This window comes from Choloepus didactylus, chromosome 3, assembly GCF_015220235.1.
Source record: "Choloepus didactylus isolate mChoDid1 chromosome 3, mChoDid1.pri, whole genome shotgun sequence".
NCBI classification, from domain to species: Eukaryota; Metazoa; Chordata; class Mammalia; order Pilosa; family Megalonychidae; genus Choloepus; species Choloepus didactylus.
Window position 1 is genome coordinate 207864940 of NC_051309.1, and position 21151 is coordinate 207886090.

The 21151-nt window shown below is 34.6% G+C and overlaps 1 protein-coding gene across 3 annotated transcripts in view; it reads left to right on the top strand.

Moving 5' to 3' along the window:
* Window positions 1-21151, top strand: part of MSR1 (macrophage scavenger receptor 1) — a 105367-nt gene that overhangs the window by 29545 nt on the left and 54671 nt on the right. For all 3 annotated transcript variants that reach the window (XR_005216023.1, XM_037831240.1, XM_037831241.1), the window contains exons 5-7: window positions 2512-2698; window positions 12212-12292; window positions 18036-18125. Coding sequence is in view for 2 of the 3 variants with exons in the window: in XM_037831240.1 (XP_037687168.1) it covers window positions 2512-2698; window positions 12212-12292; window positions 18036-18125 (358 nt within the window). In the remaining variant the exon portion in view is untranslated. The remainder of the gene's footprint in view (window positions 1-2511; window positions 2699-12211; window positions 12293-18035; window positions 18126-21151) is intronic.

Sequence of the window (21151 nt, forward strand, 5' to 3'; positions counted from 1 at the left end):
TTTGTGAGCCCTATGCTGTCTGCCATTTTAGCACAAAAGTAGTCACAGACAATACATAAGCAAATGTGTTCCAATAAATCTTTATTTGCCAAAACTGTGGTCTTACTTTGGCCCACAGACCATAATTTGTTGACCAGTCTAGAATCTTCTGTGTCCAACCCTGATTAAGATCTGGATTACTGTGTATCACTTGTAGAGATTTAGAAACTAGATCATTGCCAGGGGAGGTATGGGCATGTGTGTGTGTGTGTGCGTCTGTGTGTGTGCAGACTCTGAAAAACAAAGCTGAGGTGAGAGAATCATGTCAGGGACAATTCAACAATCGTCTTTGACTGTTTAATGCAAAGCAGGAATAAGTAAATTAAATGAATGCCTGAATCAGTAAATACTGTTTGAGGAAAAGTCATTTATAAATAATCCCATCAAGGACAGGCCAAACATTAAATTGAAGGAAAAAGGAAGAACACTGGCATGAAATGGAAGATAGTGGTAGAATTTATCATCTCCATCCTTCATGGAAAGGATTTAAGAATGAAAAAAATCAAATGCCTTATTTCCGATAGGGCCACTGGTAGGAGAATATGGAGGGTGTGCATAGGTGATGTATAGGATTTTTCCATCTTCCAAACAAAACTATTTCAGGTGAATTATCACTGATGTGAGCATTGTATGCAACTTTCAAAGAATGGAATAAAAACACAGCCTGAAGTTTAGTTATTAAAAGTATGAAGGATTCCTGGGTCCTAGATAGCAAAATTACCTTCTTCCATGCCCTCTGATCTGTGTATATTGGAATTACATGAATACATGTAGCAATGTTAGTAAATTTAGTAGAGCACATTTATCATGTTCCTATGTCTTACAGATGTCCATGCTTACTATTATTCCTTTATTGTATATAGAATATGTTATGGAAAATGCTCAATGGTCATGGAAGGAGGAGATGGAGAGTGGAGATAGTCTAATCCAGAATGGGCTGTGAGTGGGGCAAGGCACAATTAGAGCAGCGAAAACTAGAAGTAATGAACCTCTCTGCTGTGGATAGTGCCATTAAGGAGGTAAATCTGGATTTACCTTCATCTCTTGCAAAGATTTTAAACACTAAATGACTTTATTTTCCACCCTTGGCTTGTTCAGTCTAGTAATCTTCTCTTCATACCTGGATTAAAGAACATTTCACCACTGGTTTATTTCTATGTGTAAATGGGAAATGAGAGTCCACCAACAGTTAAATATGGAAGTAATTATTTAAAAAAAAAAATACTGTGAAGACAGGATAGGACAAAAGTAGAAGAGAGAGGCAGAAAACCTAACCAGGATAGATTAGAAGGTTTAGTACATCAGAAAGAGAAAGCCTAACACCCCAAGAGAAAACCAAGAAATGTCCATGAAAGGAAAACAAAAGAAAAACATAAGTTACCAAAAACATTATGACTAGATGCTTGACTGCATTGTAATTTGAGAAATAAATTAAATAACAATGATTTATTATGTATCTACTATTACTTTTCAAATTTTAATAAATTGATAGAATCCAATATTTTGGTACTAAAAGTAGTCATTCAAATATGGTTAGTAAGAGAAAAAAGTACAGTGTGGCAGTACTGAACATAAATTCTAATGTTTCATCCCTTTGATCTTATCAGTTTCAGGAAAATGTCCTGAAGAAGAACAAATACACAAATATATAAAAAATGGTGTCCATTGCAGCATTGTTTAAAATTTCAAAAAAAGTGCATAATTCAAAACTATCTGTAGAAATCTTAAATAAACTATGAGAAATCTGAACAATATAATTCATTGTTATTGACAATAAGACAGTCTCTAAGTATTTCATTATCTTTAATATATTGAATAAAAAATAAAGCATATTCCAGGACATGGTCTTTATTGTTCTCACTATATAAGTTTATGCATACATGTATATATATGTGTACTTTTTTATATATGAAAACATAAAATAATATTGGAACCTCAAATATTGAAGCAGTAAAAATTGAAAGCAAAATACTGTGAATATGTTAGTTTGAAGTTTTATTGGATATAGAAAGTTATTCTTACTGTTAGTACCACTGAGATTATAACATTAAACTTTTGGTTTTTGCTATAAAGTAGTTTAATGTATAAATCTATCAAATTCACCAATTTGAAATACGTTGCCTCTCCAAGTACAGTATAAAGAAATTTCACTTCAAAACAGAAACCCTATGCCAGGCTTTATTTTATTTTATTTTTAGTATTTTTACATCTATATATTTGAGACTAGAAACATAACCCTCATATGTTCAGCTAACTTTTGGGTATCTGCCTGAACTTTCAGTCATTCAGTAAAAGAGGAAATACAAACAAAGAATTACTGTTTTTAGAAAGTTCCCCAATTTCTGCATTCTTACTTTGTAATATTCCTATAATATTGCATATATTTTTAAAAACCTGAATTTGGGAGTTTTTGAACATGCATATTTGATAATTATGTGTGTAACCATGTGGATGTTTGCCTGTGTTTCACAGGAGATCAGAAAGCTGGAGGAGTGTGTGTATAATGTATCAGCAAAAATCATGTCGATGAAAGAAGAACAAGTGCATTTGGAACAGGAAATAAAAGAAGAAGTGAAACAGTTGAATAATGTTACTAATGATCTCAGACTTAAAGACTGGGAACATTCTATGACATTACAAAATATCACTTTAATTCAAGGTAAAACATCTTCTCATGCCTCCAGAAAATATCTTAAAAGGCACTTATACATGCAGAAATTTGGTATTCTGAATCCTACTATGTAAAATGAATAGCATGTGAGTATACATTTTCTACAAATACCCAGAAGAGATAATCAAGATCACGACATGGTAAGATAACCAATAGCCTAATTTCTTTTAAATAGGAGGGAATAAATAGTTGAAATATATCTTTAGATCTAATTAGCTATCTCATGAAGATCTAATGAAAATATTCCATGAATACTGAAGAGGAATATGAGTTCTCTGTGGGGGACAAAGTTTTCTACATTTCCATAAATCACAAATTTGTAATTCTGATTTTCAAAACTTGCAGATTCAGAATTACTTTTCTGTTTGTTTATTTTTGTTGCTGTTGTTATTGCTGTTTTTAACTTTCTTAGAAACATTGTGGGTTTACAGAACCATCATGCCCAAGCAACAGGATTCCCATATACCACCACATCACTAATACCCTGTGCCAGTGTGGAACATCTGTTACAATTGATGATAGAGCATTTTTACAATTTTACTGTTAACTATGGACCATTGTTTAATGTTGGGTTCACCACATACCATAGGGGCTTTTTTTTTTTTTTTTAATTTTTATTCTGTAACCATGGATACAATTTCACACTTCCCCCTGTAATCTCATTCAGGTATGTATTTCAGTGCTATTGATTAATTCACATTGTACTACCATCACTACCATCCATTACTGAAACATTTTCATCATTCCATAGGAACACTATACATATTAAGCCTTAATTTCCCATTCCTCATCCCCACCCCATCCCCTGGTAGCTTATATTCTAGATTCTGACTCTATGAGTTTGCTTATTCTAAGTATTTCAAATCAATGAGATCATACAATATTTGTCCTTTTGTGTCTGGCTTATTTCACTCAACATACATGTTGTTGAATGTCTTAGGACTTCATTCCTTTTTAAGGCTAAATAATATTCCATTGTATGTAAATACCACATTTTGTTTATCCTTTTTAAGGCTAAATAATATTCCATTGTATGTAAATACCACATTTTGTTTATCCATTTATCAGTTGATGGACCCAAGGGTTGTTTCCATCTTGGCAATTGTGAATAATGCTGCCATGAACGTCATTATGCAAATATCTGTTCCAGTCCCTGCTTTCCATTCTTTTGGGTATACACCTAGTAGTGAGACTGCTGGGTCATATGGTAGTTCTATACTTAGCTTTCTAAGAAACAGCCAAACTGTGCTCCACAGCAGCTGCACCATTTTTCAATGCCACCAGCAATGAATGTGTTCCTATTTCTCCACATCCTCTCCAACACTTATTTTTCACTTTTTTAATAGCAGCCATTCTAATGGGTGTGAACTGGTAATTCATTTTGGTTTTGATTTGAAATTCCCTGATGGCTGATGATGCTGTGCATTTCTCATGAGCTTTCCAGTCATTTGTATATCTTCTTTGGTGAGATGTCTATTCAAGATTTTCCCCATTATTTAATTGGGTTGCTTGTCTTTTTGTTGTTAAGTTGAAGGATTTCTTTATATATTCTGGATATTAAACCTTTATCAGATATGTGGTTTCCAAATATTTACTCCCATTTTGCTGAGGTCCCATTTATCTATTTTTTTCTTTTGTTGCATGTGCTTTGAGCATAAAGTGTAAGAAATTACTGTTTAACACAGGGTCCTGAAGATGCTTCCCTTCTAGGAGTTTGATAGTTCTACCTTTACATTTAGATCTTTCATTCATTTTGAGTTGCTCTTTGTGTAAGATATGAGGTAGGGTTCCTCTATTTTTTTTTTTTTCCAAGTAGATCATGTTTTCCTAGTACCATTTTGTTTAAGAGACTATTCTTTCCCAATTGTGTGGCCTTTGCCCCCTTGTCAAAAGTCAGTTCACCATAAATGTGAGGTTTGATTTGTGGGCTCTAAATTTGATTCCATTGGTCTATATATCTGTGCTTCTGCCAACACCAAACTGTTTTGAATGCTGTGGCTTTGTAATAAATTTTAAAATTGGGAAGTGTGAGTACTCCAACTTTATTCTTCTCTTTCAAGATGGCTTTAGGTATTTGGGGCTCCTTCCCCTTCCATATAAATTTGATGATTGGCTTTTCCATTTCTGCAAAGAAGGCTATTGGAATTTTGATTGGGATTGTATTGAATCTATAAATTGCTTTGGGTAGGATTAACATCTCAATATTTAGTCTTCTAGTCCACGCATGTGGAATATTCTTCCATTTATTTAGGTCTTGTTTCATTTCTTTGAGCTGTGTTTTGTAGTTTTCTGCATACAAGTCCTTTACATCCTTGATTAGATTCGTTCCTAGATATTTGATTCTTTTAGTTTGTGTCATGAATGGAAATTTTTCTTGGTTTCTTCTGATCATTGCTTGTGCATATAAATACTACTGATTTGGCGGTGTTGATCTTGTACTCTGACACTTTGCTGAATTCATTTATGTACTTTATGAGCTTTGTTGTGGATTTTTCAGTATTTTCTGTAAGATCCTATAGGATTCTGTTTCCTGTAAAATCATGTCATCTGCAAATAGGGAAAGTTTTACTTCTTCCTTTCCAATTTTGATGCTTTTTATTTCTTTTTCTTGCTTTATTGCTCTCGCAAGATCTTCCAGTGTGATGTTGAATTACAGTGGTGACAGTGGCTATTCTTGTCTTGTTCCTGATCTTAGAGGGAAAGCTTTCAAGTCTTTCACCATTATGTAAAATGTTAGCTGTGAGCTTTTCATATATGCCCTTAATCATGTTGAGGAAGTTTCCTTCTACTACAAGTGTTGTAAGTGTTTTTATCGAGAAGCAATGCTGGATTTTGCCAAATGTCTTTTCTGAATCAATTGAGATGATCATGTATGTGTGTGTTTTTTTATTTCATTGTGTTCATGTGGTGTATTACATTAATTGATTTTCTTATGTTCAAACAACCTTCCATATTTTGGAAGAGTTTAAGCAGAATTGGATTTAAGTCTTCTTGTAATGTTTGGTAGAACTCTTCTGTGAAGCCATCTGGTTCTGGTCTTTTCTTTGTTGTGAGATTTTTGATTACTGACTCAAACTGTTCACTAGTAATTGGTTTGCTGAGATCTTCTTTTTATTCTTGAGTCAGTGTAGGTAGTGTCTCTGTTACTAAGAATTTGTCCTTATCAGTTATCTAATTTGTTGGCATACAGTTGTTCATAGTATTCTCTTATAGTCCTTTTTATTTCAGCTGGATCAGTATTCATGCCCCCCTTTTCATTTCTGATTAATAATTTTATCCTCTCTTTGTTTCTTTATCAGTCTATCTAAAGGTTTGTTGATTTTATTGATTTTTTCAAATAACCAACTTTTGGTTTTCTTAATTCTTTCTATTTTTTTGTTTTCAATTTCATTTATATCCATTCTAATCTTTGTTATTTCCTCCTTCCTCACTTTGGATTTAGTTTTCTTTTCTTTTTTAGTTCCTCTGTTTGTGAGATTAAGTCTCTATTTGAAGTACCCCTTCTTTTCAATAAAAATAAATAAATTTCTCCCTCAGCACTGCCTTTGCTGCATCCCATTAGTTTTGCTATGTTGTATTTTCATTTTCATTTGCCTCACAATATTTTCTAAACTCACTTGTGATTTCCTCTTTAACCATTGGTTGTTCAACAGTATTTTGTTTAATTTCCACAAATTTGTGAATTTTCCATTGCTCCCTCTGTTATTGATTTCTAGCTTCATTCCGTTGTGGTCAGAGATTATACATTGTATCATTTCAATATATTTTTTTAATTTATTGAGGCTTGTTTTGTGTCCTAAAATGGTCTGTCCTGGAGAATGATCCATGTGCACTCGAGAAGAATGCATAGTCTGATTTTGTAGGGTAAAGTGTTCTATCTATATCTGTTAGGTCTAGTTAGTTTAGAGTAATAACTCTGGCATTTATAATTGCCCAAATGTTTATCTTTACCATAGGTCTTTATTTCCTCATCCTGCTTTGAACCACTGGTGAGTGTTCTTTCCTTTCAATCTGAAGAATTCCATCCATTTAGCATTGTTTGTAGGGCAGATCTAGTGGTGATGAACTCCTTCAGCTTTTATCTAGGAATATCTTAATCTGGCCCTCATTTTTGAAGGAAAGTCTTATCGAATATAAAATTCATAGTTGGCAATTGTTTTCCCTCAACACTTTAAGTAGTGGTAGTGAAGGTCATTTGGTGGTGAAACTTCTTTTTCTCAGTTTTGTTCTTGATCTTTGAAATTGTTTTACAAAGTATACATTACTTAGGGTGACTCTTAATTTGGTTATTTCTATCAATATTTTGAAGATATTATTCTCCTGGCTTCTGGCTTCCCTTTTTGATCTCAAGCTGACTGTCATCAATCTTTGACTTTAGTATCTACAATTCTCCTAAAAAAATCTGTGTTTTTGTATTAATATAATTTATCCTTATTGGCATTTGTTGTATATTTGTGGATTTGAATCTCTCTTCATTTCTGGAACATCTCAGCTTCAATATTTTGAATACTGCTTTTTCAAAATTCACACTTGCCCTTCCTCTCTAATGCTAAATAAGTTCATGTTAGATCTTCAAATTCTATCTTCCATGTCTGTTAACCTCTCTTTCATGTTTTCATCTTTTTTTCTCATTAGTAATTTGAGAAATAGAATGCTATGAAATTTTATTTTATATATATGGTAGTTTAGGAAGATTAAGAGGTCTAACAAGTCAAGTGTTGACAAAGAAAAAAATTTTTAAAACCAAGTACAAGAAGACTAATTATAGTATAATTTTTTGCTATCACAAATAAGAAAAACTTTCTTTTTATAGAAACACACACATTTTATACTTACATATTTTATAAGAATGTTTGTTTTCAAAATTAAAGAAAATGAGAAACATAAAATCCAGGTTAATGTTTATCTATGAAAAGGAAGTAGATGAATGGGATCCAGTTGCACTAGGTTGATAACTAGTTCTTGGCTTGTGTTGTTGCATGGATGCTTTTTTTATTATTATTTTTCTTTCTAACTTACTTACATAGAACACATATTCCATACAGTCTTGTTTATTATATTAAAAGTTGATATGAAAAATTTTTAATTAATATGTTTCCTCCGTAGCAATTAGACAATTCCACTCTAATTTTGGAAAAAACACCAAAACTTTCCAAGTCCAAAACAAACGCTAGATTTTTGACCAGCCACACCTATTTACCTTCCCTAACTTGTGGCTTTACCTGTCCTTTCTGTCAGTTGCATCACTATCCCACTAGTGCTCATTTCAAGATCTTGGAAGCCTTCTTTGATTTCTGTCTTTCTCTCACGCCCTTCATCTAATCCATCTGTAAGTCCTATTCATTCTTCTTTAAAAAAAACATTTCAAATAAACACATTGTCATCATCCTTTCTAATATTATCTAACTAAGCCACCATCATTCCAGTCTGGTCTACTGCAAAAGCTTCCCAATTAGTCTGCTGCCTTCCACTGTGAACCATTTAGTCCATTCTACGTAGAGCAAAATGAATGATAGTTATATCTAAAAGTATTTCACACTGCCTTCTATTGTAGTATTAACTCTTCTTGGACACAATAAGTTCTTTCATATTATGAACTAGTCTTTATAACCCCTATAATACATAACCATAAGATAAATGTTTAATAAATATTTATTAAATTAAACTATAGTCCAAGAAAGACATTCTATATAAATTAATGAACACCATATCATGTGTTGGTTGTAGAATAAATATCATAATTCATAAAACTCCTTTATATAAATTATTGCTAAATAATCATGGTGCAGAAAAGGGATGGAAATATTCCAATACATTTCTTCTGGTATTACCTAAATAGTTTTAAGATCTTTGGCAACTCACACTCTAATCTGTTATAAGTATGTTTGACTCAGCAGTCTTTTAGGCCAATCCAGCTCAAGTATGTCAGTGAGAATGAAAACTGGAAAAAGAAAAAAGAAGCAGGCTTAAGCAGCAAATAGACTGGAAGGCTTGGCAGGTTTTTATGAAGATCTGGATATGAGGCAGGATTGAGAACAAAGTAAAAAACTTCTTCAAATTTATGATCACAATGGATGGGCCATGGTGAAGCATAGCTCTGGAAATTTAGGCAGATCTTATTAGTGCTGTGTTATTATCTCAGGATTTTAAATGACGTAATATGTCTGGGTTTGCTTTTTAAATAAACTTGTCAGTTTCCATTTATGATATTTATGATTATCAAATATTCTAAACCAGTACATTTCTTGTGGATATGTTGAAATTTTAGTCTTCCTTTTTAAAAATTAATCATGGGTGAAACAGATAATAGTACAAGCAAGTGCACTGTTTTATAGAGGTAATTGTTCATGGAAGGCTATTGGTATGCCTTTTAGGAATTATTCTAGTAACCTTTCAACTGGGACATTTTAAAGATGAAGAAAAATTGTGTGAATTTTATGGCTCCTTGAAATGGAGCTGCTCCATACCTTTTGGCCAATATTAATCCATTTTCCTTTGACATATGTCAGCAAGGAGACAACAAGCAGCATTCTATCCATTTATTGCTGCACAGAAGCAGTTATTGATGTGATTATGAAAAAGAAATTTGAAGAGGGAAAATAGTAGCTAAGAACAAGAAAGGTCACTACAATAAGTCCTGACTTGAAGTCTCCTGCCTTCAAGTTCTTCATTCTCTTTTCCATAATATGGTAAACAGACTTCTACATTTCCTTATAGTTGATATAGAAATGTAATACAGGTCCTTGCTGAATCTGACACTGAAGGATATGTGAGGGTGGAATAGAAAAAATATTCAGACCATATGAAAAACTCTACCAATAGACCAGCTGCAGGATGAAGTGGATGTGAGCTACAGTAGGGTGGAGAGAGAGCAGTTTTGGAAGGTAGCATTTTGACATCATGTTAAAAATGTTCTAAAAAATTTTATAAAAGAAGCTAAGAGTAAAGCAGTCTCTGATTTCACTTCCACCCCCCACCCCCCCACCCCAATATCTAAAAGAAATTAAAATCACTTATTAGCTCCTTCCCAAATTTTGGTCTAGGCAGTGGAAGAGATAAGACAATGTATAAAAATGAAATTTATAATTGGTAAGATTAGATTAGTGTTACATGAGGAATAAAATAATAATAAAAATGTAACATCCAACACACCTAGTTAGAACTAGTTAAGAAAAGCCCTTACTTGGTTTTCTTACTCTAGGCATCAGATACTGGGTATTAGTATTTTTTTATAAAAAAAATACATAGAGGGATTTTTAACTCAGAATTTTTAAAAATAGCACAGATGTATTTATTGTGAGTGACTAGATTAATGTTCCAAAATGAGAGCTGCATACAGTTCACAGTCTTACATGCAAAATAATGGAAAGGATAGTTAGTAATTCTGAGGGAGTTCCATTTCTTACTAAAGAAATGATGGTAACTCTTAACCTCCAAGGCGAGGGACTAGATCTGGTCAGTGTGTCCCTTGTTTCTTGTCTCACACATTCTAGTCTCTCCTGGTATGTCTTTGTCTTGCTTTAGAACTCTAATTACTAAATCAAACTCTTTGTTTATGTACCTTTTACAACATACCATTTTTGAGTATTGTATTTGGGTATTTGCTTCTCTTCAATTTGCTTAAGAAAATTGAATATTTCATATTGAGTCTCATTGTCCTCCTTCCCCCCTCCTTGGTCACCATGTGGAGATTAATGAACTTCAGCCATGTTCATCGTTGTGGAATTTAAATATCCTTTGTTGAAGAATTATATTCCACATGGAATAGGGTATGCAGAGATTCCCATTGGTGTAGAAACGTCATTTTTTTTGTGCAAAAGCTAAAAGCAATAACTTAAGATTTGTCAGTTAATCACATAATGCCCAGTTGTATGTAGCTTGCATGGTGATTATGTGAAAAAATATGCAGCCAGGTGGTTTTACGGGCAATCTGTATTTTCTGTGTGATTTTCTGTAAACCTACAACTGCCCAAAGAAAAAGATCTTATAAGGTAATGTTAACAATTATTTTCTCACAATGATAAATTATGAATTATATTTTTATTCATAAATTTTTCCTGTAATAAGAAGGGTTGTTTTTATAATAAAATTAAATAAAATATTATTGTCCATTGTTGTATACGAAGAGAAAGGGACATTGTAATTTGGAAGAGTAACAATATCTTGAACATTGAGTAATCAGGGAAGGAGAGTTATAAAACTCAAGTTGTACCTTGACAAATGAGATGGATCAGATTAGTGGAGAAAAACAGGAACAAGGACTTCAAAAGAAGCAAAGAAAATGGACAGAATGTACTCATTCATAAGATAATCTTTATTTACATGGTCCTTCTTAGAAGTCTTCACATATTTTTCCCCACCTGATTAAAATGTCTAAATAGTTACTCTCTTCTAATCAATACTACTGCATAAAGCTGTGTGTGGTTCTTGTGCTTTGTTTGTGACTAAACCACCGCAACAGAAAATTCCCCTTTTAAAACATTGCTATTTCATTTTTCTATGATACCTCTAGGTTTTCCTTTCAGGGTTGAAAAGAAATTTACTAAGTGTTCTTTTAAATGAAGGGAAGAAAACTAGTCCTGTGCATTCCTTACGGAAGAGAGAATGCCGTTAATACAGCCTATAAATTCTAAAGACACACTCAGAAGAATCATTCTGAAGAGTTGATCAGCAGAGGTCTGGTTGGCTGGACACAGAAAAACTTAGAGCTCAGGGGCCATTTGGGTAATTGTGAGGCCAAGTAGAAAGATTCCTCTGCAACCTCTCCATTTTGTTTTATAATATCTCTTATCTATTTCTATCTAGGGATTTGACTTAATATTTTATTTGAAAAAGTATACCTATACTTACTTTTACCTTCCTGCATTACCCACTTCCCCAGAATTCTTTCTTTTTGTTCTACCTATTTTTCAAAACATACCTCAAATCCTACTTCCACAACAAGGTCCTCTCCAACCTTTGCCACTGACACTGATCTCTAACTCTGAGAAATATCTGAATTTAGGGTCAGTTCCAGCAATATGTTTTCTGATTGTATACTGTGTAGGGATTTTTGTTTTCCTTGAGGGTATCACACATATCTCATCATAAGTCTTTATTTATACATTTACCATATAGTAGCTAACTCAGTATAGAGAAATCTATCTATTACTTGCTCCACAAGTACTGATTTTGCCTGGTTTTGTGCCATTGTTGATTCAGTGTCTTTTCTCTGCCCCCAATTTCTTAGAACCTAGAAAAAATGCTGTGCACACATAAACATTTAATACCCAGTTAGGTCGTCTAATGTGGGGCTATGTCAGCCTTATAGGTACAGGTCTTTGTACTCCTCAACAACAGACTATTCTTGCATTCGGGAAGGCCAGTCTTATTCATGCTATGCTATTGCACAACAAATAAAAGACTTGTAATTTCCTTGTATGTGTCTTTCCTATAAAATGACAAATACGTTTTATCTCTGCTTTGTAACTATTATAAGTAACTGTAATTTATTTTTTAAAGGTCCTCCTGGTCCCCCAGGTGAAAAAGGAGATCGAGGTGCCACTGGAGAAGGTGGTCCACAAGGCATTCCGGGTCCAATAGGTATGAGCATAATAACCACTTTATCAGATACTATAGGGCTAGGGGTTATGCATCCATGTGTGTGTAGGGGGAAATCACTATTTTATTTGTCTCCAGTGATATATGTGTGTGTGTGTATTTTGGGGAGGACATTAAGTGTTCTATTAGCCTAATCATTAAAATACTGGATGGATGACTCATGGTTTTTGAAGGAAGTTAAATGCTTTAGCCAGAGCCACCACATGGGACTGTGTACAACTCGGGGGTGGGAGGTGGGGGTGGGGAGTACCATCCATATCAGACATTACGCAACATGGATGACACACCTAGCTTTAGATCATGTGTAAAGGAGAATATAAAAATTATCTTCACACTGCATATATATTTTCAAGTTATTTGATTTTTAGGATACAAACACACACACACACACACACACACACACACACACACATTAATATGAGTCTAAGGCAAATTGGATTGTATTTCTTATATAGTCCTTAACTGGAATATATCTGCTTAAACCCACTGAATCTCAATGTAAGTATTAGAGATTATAGATGATTTTTACCTTTGCTGTCAGAACTCTCTGTATCTTATTTAGAGCAAAAGTATTTCAAAATATTTTCCTCTATGTTGTAATCTTGAAAACAATATTTTGAAGAAAGGTAATAGAAAACACAGCAAAAGGGAGAGAGCATGAACTTTCTTTGCTCTTAATAAAAAGAAAGAAGACAATAACAATAACATGGTTGTCATGTTATTCTTGGCTACAAATCAAAAACCCTGTCTGCTGTTTGAAAGTGGGGAATATATTGCATGGTCTAATTATAACTAGAATAGTTTCTGTGCCAAAAAAAAAAAAAATTTAAATACCATGTACTGCATCTTATTTTTCTGCTTTTGATGATATAAAATGCTCTCCTTTCTGATCAATGTATTGACAGACCAAGGTTACATCTGAAAAATAGTTTTTTAAAATGAAAAGCATGAATTTGACACCTGTCTGCCCTTTACAACATTATGCTTGAAAGCCAGTATATAAAGTTGTCATTAAACTGTCATTGTTGTGTATATATGTTGAATTTCACAGTGAGAAAATGTATTAAAATTTTTTTAAAAGAGTAAACTATATATAATCTTGGATAGATTGACGTGTCCTTGAAATACTATCAGGTAAGACTTTTTATTCAGAAAAGTCTTTCTACTTGACGAGCATTCAGAGATCTTAACAATGGTGCATTATGTCATAGGCAGGGGAAGTAATCAATATTAGATCAGCTGCCAGAGCTACTATTGTCACGGGTCTGTCAGCTACTCCGTTGCAGACTGCTATTGTCAAAGCTTTGTAACTCACTCATAAAGTTCAGTTTGGGCAGCAACTTGCCACACAAAGCTTCATCTTGGGAGAATTTTTTTCAACTGTCCCTGAGCTATAGATATACAAAATAAAAAGAAAAAATTAAAAGCTTCAGCTTTTATTAATGCCATCAAGGTAACATGGCAAAGCTTCTTTGATTCCTTTAGTGAGGGTTTAGTTTGTTGCCGTTATAACATTATTGCTCATTTAGAACAGGCATTATCCAGTCTGTCCTACAAAAGAGTTCGATTGGATTTATGGGGAGATTTATTTGCTCTTTTTTGGCTTATGGGGTGTCATCTGGTTTGATGCACTACGGCAAAAGTATTCAATCCACCACACATCCCTCCTAAAGTATTCTTCCCTAATTGCTGCATCGTTTGTTGTCTGCCAGAAGCCTAATTCTACTTTCTGATTTGAGTAAGTTCATTAAAATTCACCCATACATCCAAAAGACTTCACTAAACTGGACTTGACAACGTCACCCTCACCTAAACTCACAACAATAAGAAAATCTGAGAAGCTTAAGTTGTTATCCTAGCTGTCTTAAGTATAAATTCATTAAATTTATTACTATGACTCATGCACTGAGTTAGACAGTTTAGTATAACAGAAGTTCATTTCAGAGTGTGCTTTCCTTAACAGCATACCAGGGGGAATGACCTATCACCTTTCACTTGAAAAAATGTGTATTGAGCACATTCTCTGTGCCTGGTGCTCTGCAGGGCACTGTGGAATACATGGAAAGAGATTTAGAGTCTCTGCCTTCACAGGGTTTATCATTTTACAAGTATTATCCGGGTGATAATGACACGATCAAGCCTTCTTCATGTTGTGTCATCTGGGATCCTTTGGAGTCGCTTTCAGGGTTATTCCTCCATGAAAGCAGGGCTTTGAAGAAGGCAAGCCTCTTACAGAGGAGGCTTAAATTTTCCTCCTAAGGAAAATTTTGTAGGTCATCTGTTTTAGTTTCCTTGACTGCTCAAGTAAATGCCATGCAATGGGCTGGCTTAAACAATGGGAATTTAATGGCTCACAGTTTTGGGGTTAGGAAATAGTCCAAATCAAGGCATCATCAAGGTGATGCTTTCTCCCTGAAGATTGGGGCATTCTGTGGCTGGCTGCCAGTGATCCTTCATCCTGGGCTCCTCTGTGATATGGCAGTGCACAGGGCAACTTCTCTTGGCCTCTCTCTTCTCTTCCAAATTCCAGATCTCACTGATTTCAGCTTCTGACTGAAATCTATGGCTTTCTCTGTGTGTTTCTGAAATTTCATCCTTCTTGTAAAGGCCTCCAATAATAGGATTAAGACCCATGCTGAATGAGGTGGTTCATACCTTAACGGAAGTAAACTCATCCAAAGGTTCTACTTACAATATATTCATGCCCACAGGAATGGATTAAGCTTAAGAACATGTTTTTCTGGGGTACATACGGCTCCAAACCACCACCCTATCTAAATGACTTTCTTCCCAGTGGGATTAATAACATGGCGGCCTGATGGATAGGCATAGGAGGGAGCCACCCACATAAGATGTCTTTAGAAAGAATCAAGGGCTCATGATTCCTAGGAATCATTCCTCTGGAGGAAAAACAAAGTCCTTATCTCCTGACTAGTGGAATTTGAGGACAGGGCCACATTGTGTTTATCTTTATAGCTATGCATTTCTTCAACCCGTTCCATCCTTCCTGCTGTCTCCTGCCTAGAAAGGCCTCTTCCTCAGCCTTCAACGAGGACAGTGCTACATAAATGTATTCTTTAATTGGCTGCAGGTTATTGCTCTGTGCCTGAGGATTGAGACTGGTTTTCTTCCAGAGGTGACAAATTGTGCCAATGAATCAAAAAATGTCACTGCTAACTATGTACATATTAAATCAAGCTAAATTTAGCAACCGTTACCAAAGTCTGGTGAAGATAATGATTATATTGCTATTGCTACTACTATTAACAAGCTACCACACACAGCATTTATCATGTATCCATCACTTGTCTATTTGTTTTAAGTTTACTAGCTCTTTTCATCATTATCATGTCAAGCTGAGATTAGGTGCATGTATATGCTCGTTTTACAGATGCACTGAGAGGTACATCACTTACCTGAGGTCAGTCTCCAGTATTTGAACCTAGACTGGCATGACTTCGGAGTCCATGCCTTACCCAGTCTGCTGGGCCACAGAAAGAAGCCTAGACTGAAAGCTGGGGACCTAGGACCTGGGACCTATAGAAGGGATTTCATTCCATTCCTGCCTCTGCAAAATGATAGATTTGGACTAGATGATGTCTAAGAGCCCTTGAAACTCTTAACATTTCATGACTGAGACTTTGTATAAAATGTACGTATGCTGCCTATGAGTTGAAAGGAGGTACATGACTCTGTTCCCTTTTCCAGAGATTATTGTAGAAAATTAGCAACTATGTCCCTGAAAGGCTCAGAGAATCTGGTCCTGGAATGAAATTCAACAGTGGCACTTGTTTCAAACTTTATTAAACAACAGGTTGCATAACTCTATATGCTGTATAGCTCTGCTTAAACATTTTTGCACATAAAATAGAGATCTAATGATCCACTGATTTGTATGAAAGTATTACATGTACTTCATTCATGGATACATTTATTGCATCCATTGAAAATTTAACATTCTTCATGGTTGAGCAGTTGTATTCTGGGTGTCAACTGTGATGTACTCAAAGAGCCATCACCAAAAAGGCCTTTTTTCACCTCTGCTCAAAGCAGACACCCCCCAGGCATTGTCTATCACATTTCCTAGTTTTTTGACCTCTAAAATTTTAACCTCCAAAATTAACTCCTTTATTCATTTGTTAACTTACATCTTTCTTGGTTTTTCCACACTCAAAGGTCCCTTTGGATAAGGATCTTTTGTAACTCCAAGGATGCACAGAAACTGGCAAAATATATGTGATCAGTATATATTTGTCAAATTAATAAAAAATTCTAATGGTTAAAATGGAAGTCATATGTGAGTGCACTCTGAAAAGACTGGGGGGGATGTTCTAAGATCAAACATTATTTCACACTTCATGGTCTTCAAAGGGAGAGAATTTTCATTCTGATTGTATTTGTAAATTTGAGTGACAGATCTCAGTAATGGCAAGTGCAAAGGAATATGACTGCCTTGTTTGGATAATGAAGAAAGGTGTAACTATGTCCTGAGAACAGATGTTGGGTCTTCTTCTGGCTTTATGCTGTGGAGTCCAACCAATATATACTACAAAATACATATTGAGTATTTAAATTGTATTGAAATGATCTGACTTTACTAATATTACTGAGTATAATTTATCAGTTTGGTTATTTGAGTATTGCTTAATCTCAGTTGGAATCAGTTCTGCATGGGTTGAAAAATATTTTTACCTATTTAGAATAATATGCTTCTGAAACTGAACATTCCTTAGAAGACAATTAGCCCAAATTTAGATGTAAATATGAATGAACCTCAAGAAAAGATTTTTAAAATAAATAGGTGTGATCTCTACCCTCCTGGAACTTGTAAACTAATGGCAATATTATAAATAGTTGACATTTAAATAAGATGTATAATCAATTTCTCATCATTTTCATAAATCTCCAAAGGAGTCAGCTGAAAATTGGATTAATAGGAGCTCTCTGAGCTGATGGTGAAAAAATTTTTACAATAGTTTATCTCAAAGTGATGGACTATGGAATGAAATATTTTATTCCATAGAAATATAGCATTTTCTTTCATATGCAGTTTTCACAGTCACCATAGCGAGATGGGGTAATAATGGTTATTTCATTCAAGCATTTAAAACCCTGGGTTTGTACATGTATATATACCTCTAAATGAATTTTGTGTATTTTTTATTTATATTTATGTATCTACATACATATATGTGTATAAATGTATGTGTGTGCATACATTGTTTGGGATTACAATGGGACATATAAAAACAAGTCCACAAGAGATAATTAGAATGATGCATTCCAGAACTAAAATCTCAAAATGTTTAATACAATACTCTTTAATACTTCTCATTCCTTGAGTTTTACTTTTTCTAGAGAAAATCTTAAAAACTCAATTTTCAGCTTAAACATTTCAAAGATATCATTTTTAGCTACTGTAAAATTCTGTCATTTGAAGATTCATTATTAGACTACATAACTCTCCTGGTTAAAACACTTTTTCATGTGCTTTTATTTGTATTTGAAATATGTTATTTACTGAATATATACAATGCATTATAACATTAATATTTAGATATATATTTTTCCTACCAATAGCACACATGAAATTAGAAGAAATATGTTATTCCTCCATTCTTGAGATTCACCTGTTTAATATTAATTAATGAAATGAGATAGATACTCTCAAATCTGTATGAAAAATGAATTATTCTCCACTTTTTTTCCTCCATTAACCGCATAGGTCCTCCAGGTCTTAAAGGTGATCGGGGAGCAATTGGCTTTCCTGGAAGTCGAGGATTACCAGGATTCACAGGGAAGATGGGGAGGCCAGGTATTGTGAAAATGCATGTTTTCTTTATAGATCTTAGAATTTTTTCAAATTATCTGATAATATAAAAGGGTATCATCTATGAGTAGTAGCACTCACAATGGAGTTTATTTTGTGGTCTGAAACTGATTTCTGTCTATATGAGAAAAGTTGCTTGGTCCACAAGGAAAACAGATTGAAAAAAAATAAAGAGAACAATAACAGGATTTACAAACTCTACACAATAGTAAGTCACCACGAAGAATGGCATCTATGTCAGAACAAAGATTGCAGAAAGCAGACAAGAAAAACAAAGTTTAAATATCCATTTAACTAAAACTGGTCAAACCCTGTTAAGCTATAGTTAAAGAAATACAGATAAACTCCTATCCCAGGCAGAATAAACTGCCTACTATTGTATGTTAATGCTTAGTATCCAAAATTATTCAGCACTTTAAAATTTACACACATGATGATGTCATTTCCACTGGTTATGCCAGTAAGTGTTTGAATCCCAACTCCCATCCAGCATCTCTGAGCCTCAGTTTACTTATCTACAAAATAGCATCTAAGTCTTAGAATTTCTGTTAAGGAAAAATGAATTAATAGATGTCTTAAAGTGCTTAGAGCAGTCCCTGACACATAGCAAACACTATATAAATACTAGCTATTAGCTGCAGCCTGTATACACTGTATATTTCTTTCTGCTCTAAAGCTCTTAGAGCTCAACAAATGCCCAATAGTCAAAAGTACTTGGGAGAACACTGATAATTCCTTCACCCAGAGAATACAATTTCAATGAGAGTTCACTGTGCTGGAGATAACTATAGCAGAGTCCTTGCCCTCAGGAAGCAGGGAACAGAAAAATGCATAAGCAATGAACTCGAACACAACATGGTAAGTAATAAAATAAATATTTGCGAATTGGGGCAAAATGTTATGGAAGTAGAGCAAAGGGAGTGATAAATTCTGTAAAACAAGACAATGCATCACAGAGGAAGTAATGTTAGTGCTGATCTAAAAGAGGCATAGGCTTTCTTCAGGACTGGTTCTCAAACTTTAGCAGGCTTCAGAATCATTTGGAAGGCTTATTTTAATGGCTTACTGGGCACCAATTCCAGAATATCTGTTTCAGTCAATCTGAGATAGGGATCAAGAATTTGTATTCTTTACAAATTTCCAGTGAGGGTGATGATACTGGTCCAGGGACCACGCTTTGAGAACCATATCTTTAGGTGAAGAAAAGAAATGCAGAAAGAGACAACCTGCAAAAGGAAAGCAAGGGTAGAAATAATAAATCCCTTGACAAAGGATATACTTAGGCTATCACTTCCTTATCAAAAGGATCAAATTTGGTAGAAATGTGAGCAGTACTGATTCTGCTTTAGTTTTCTGCAGTTAAGACAAGGAATAATAGTCTCTTTTCTATAGGAGCCCAAGGTGGTAAAATTAGCAATAAAATATAGCAATTGTCATAGTCTAGCTGATGGCACAGCCTGGAGTATCTAAATAATATAGAAAGTGTTACAAGATCCCAGGAAAAAAAATTCATGAAAGAGCTCCCCATATTTACTCTCTTCTATTTTCTCTCCTGCTCTCCCTCTCTTCTTCCCCTCCTTCAACGTGTATTAACTACACATTACAAATGCCAGGTGATATGCTAGGTAAAAAAAAATGAGAGGAGAATAAGACAGTCCTTAACTGATAAGATACAAACATGAGAAGAGAAAAGGAAGACTTTATGCCTTCTCCATGCATAGCACATCTGTAAGAGTAGAGCGTTTATAAGATCTGACATATTTACTACAGAAGTTTTGACTATTTAACTGAGCTGTAACCTGTGTAACCTTACATGTCTTCAAAGTCCCTAGAGAACTCTGGATGTACCCTTGTTAAACAAGCTAGATCTTCCAGCTGTAAATAATATGCTTCTCTCAGCTTAGACCCTTAAAGTACTTTCAAAGTCTGATTCCTCTGAGGGTGAGCTATCTGCTTTAGAAGTAACTAAAACTATGCACCATAAATTATTCATTTATTTAATCAACAAACATTTATTGAACCCTGCTATTCTTGTTTGCTAATACTGCCATTATACAAAATATCAGAAATGGATTGGCTTTTATAAAGGGGGTTTATTTGATTACAAAATTATAGTCCTCAGGCTATAAAAGTGTCCAAACAAAGGCATCAACAATAAACTACCTTCACTCAAGGACACTGGAAAACCTGTTAGCTGGGAAGGCACAGGCATGTGTCTGGGGTCTGCTCCAGGGTTCTGGTTTCAAAATGGCGTTCTCTAAAATATCTGCATCAGCTTTCAATGGCCATCTTCAAAATGTCTCTCTAAGCTGCAGCACTGAGCTCCTTCTGTCCGAGCTCTCACAGGGATCCAGTTACTTAATGAAGACCCACGTTGAATGGGTGGGGCCGCACCTCCATGGTAATAATCTAATCAAAGGTATTACTCACAGTTGGGTGGGTCACATCTCCATGGAAACAACCTAATCCAAAGATTCCAACCTAATCAACACCTAATACGTCTGCCCCCACAAGATTTCATTAAAGAACATGGCGTTTTGGGGGACATAATACATCCAAACCGGCACACCTGCCCTCTGTGTCATCCATGGAGCTATCCACAGATAGTCAGATATATGGATCTGGATATGGCCAGGGATAGAGAGACAAAGTTGTAGCTATGATGTCATAAGTGGTCATTAAAACCACTGACTTTAATAACATTCCATGAGGAGAGAGTGAGAAGAAGGTAAGAATAGAAGGAGCCTAGGATAAAGCCTTAAGTAAAGTATAGGCTGGGCAGCAGGAGAAAAGCAGCAGATTGAAAAGAAGCAGCCAGAAAGAGAAGAAAACCAGCAAAACGTGAAGTAAAAGTAGTCAAAGGCAGAGGGAGTTTCAAAAGGTTGTCAAGTAAGAGGAAGTATACAAAAATCACTTTGCATTTGTTGATATGGGAATACTGCCTTTGTTGAAAGTGCTTTCTGTGGGATGGGGTATGGGTAGCATGGAAACCAGAAAGGCATATGTTCAGG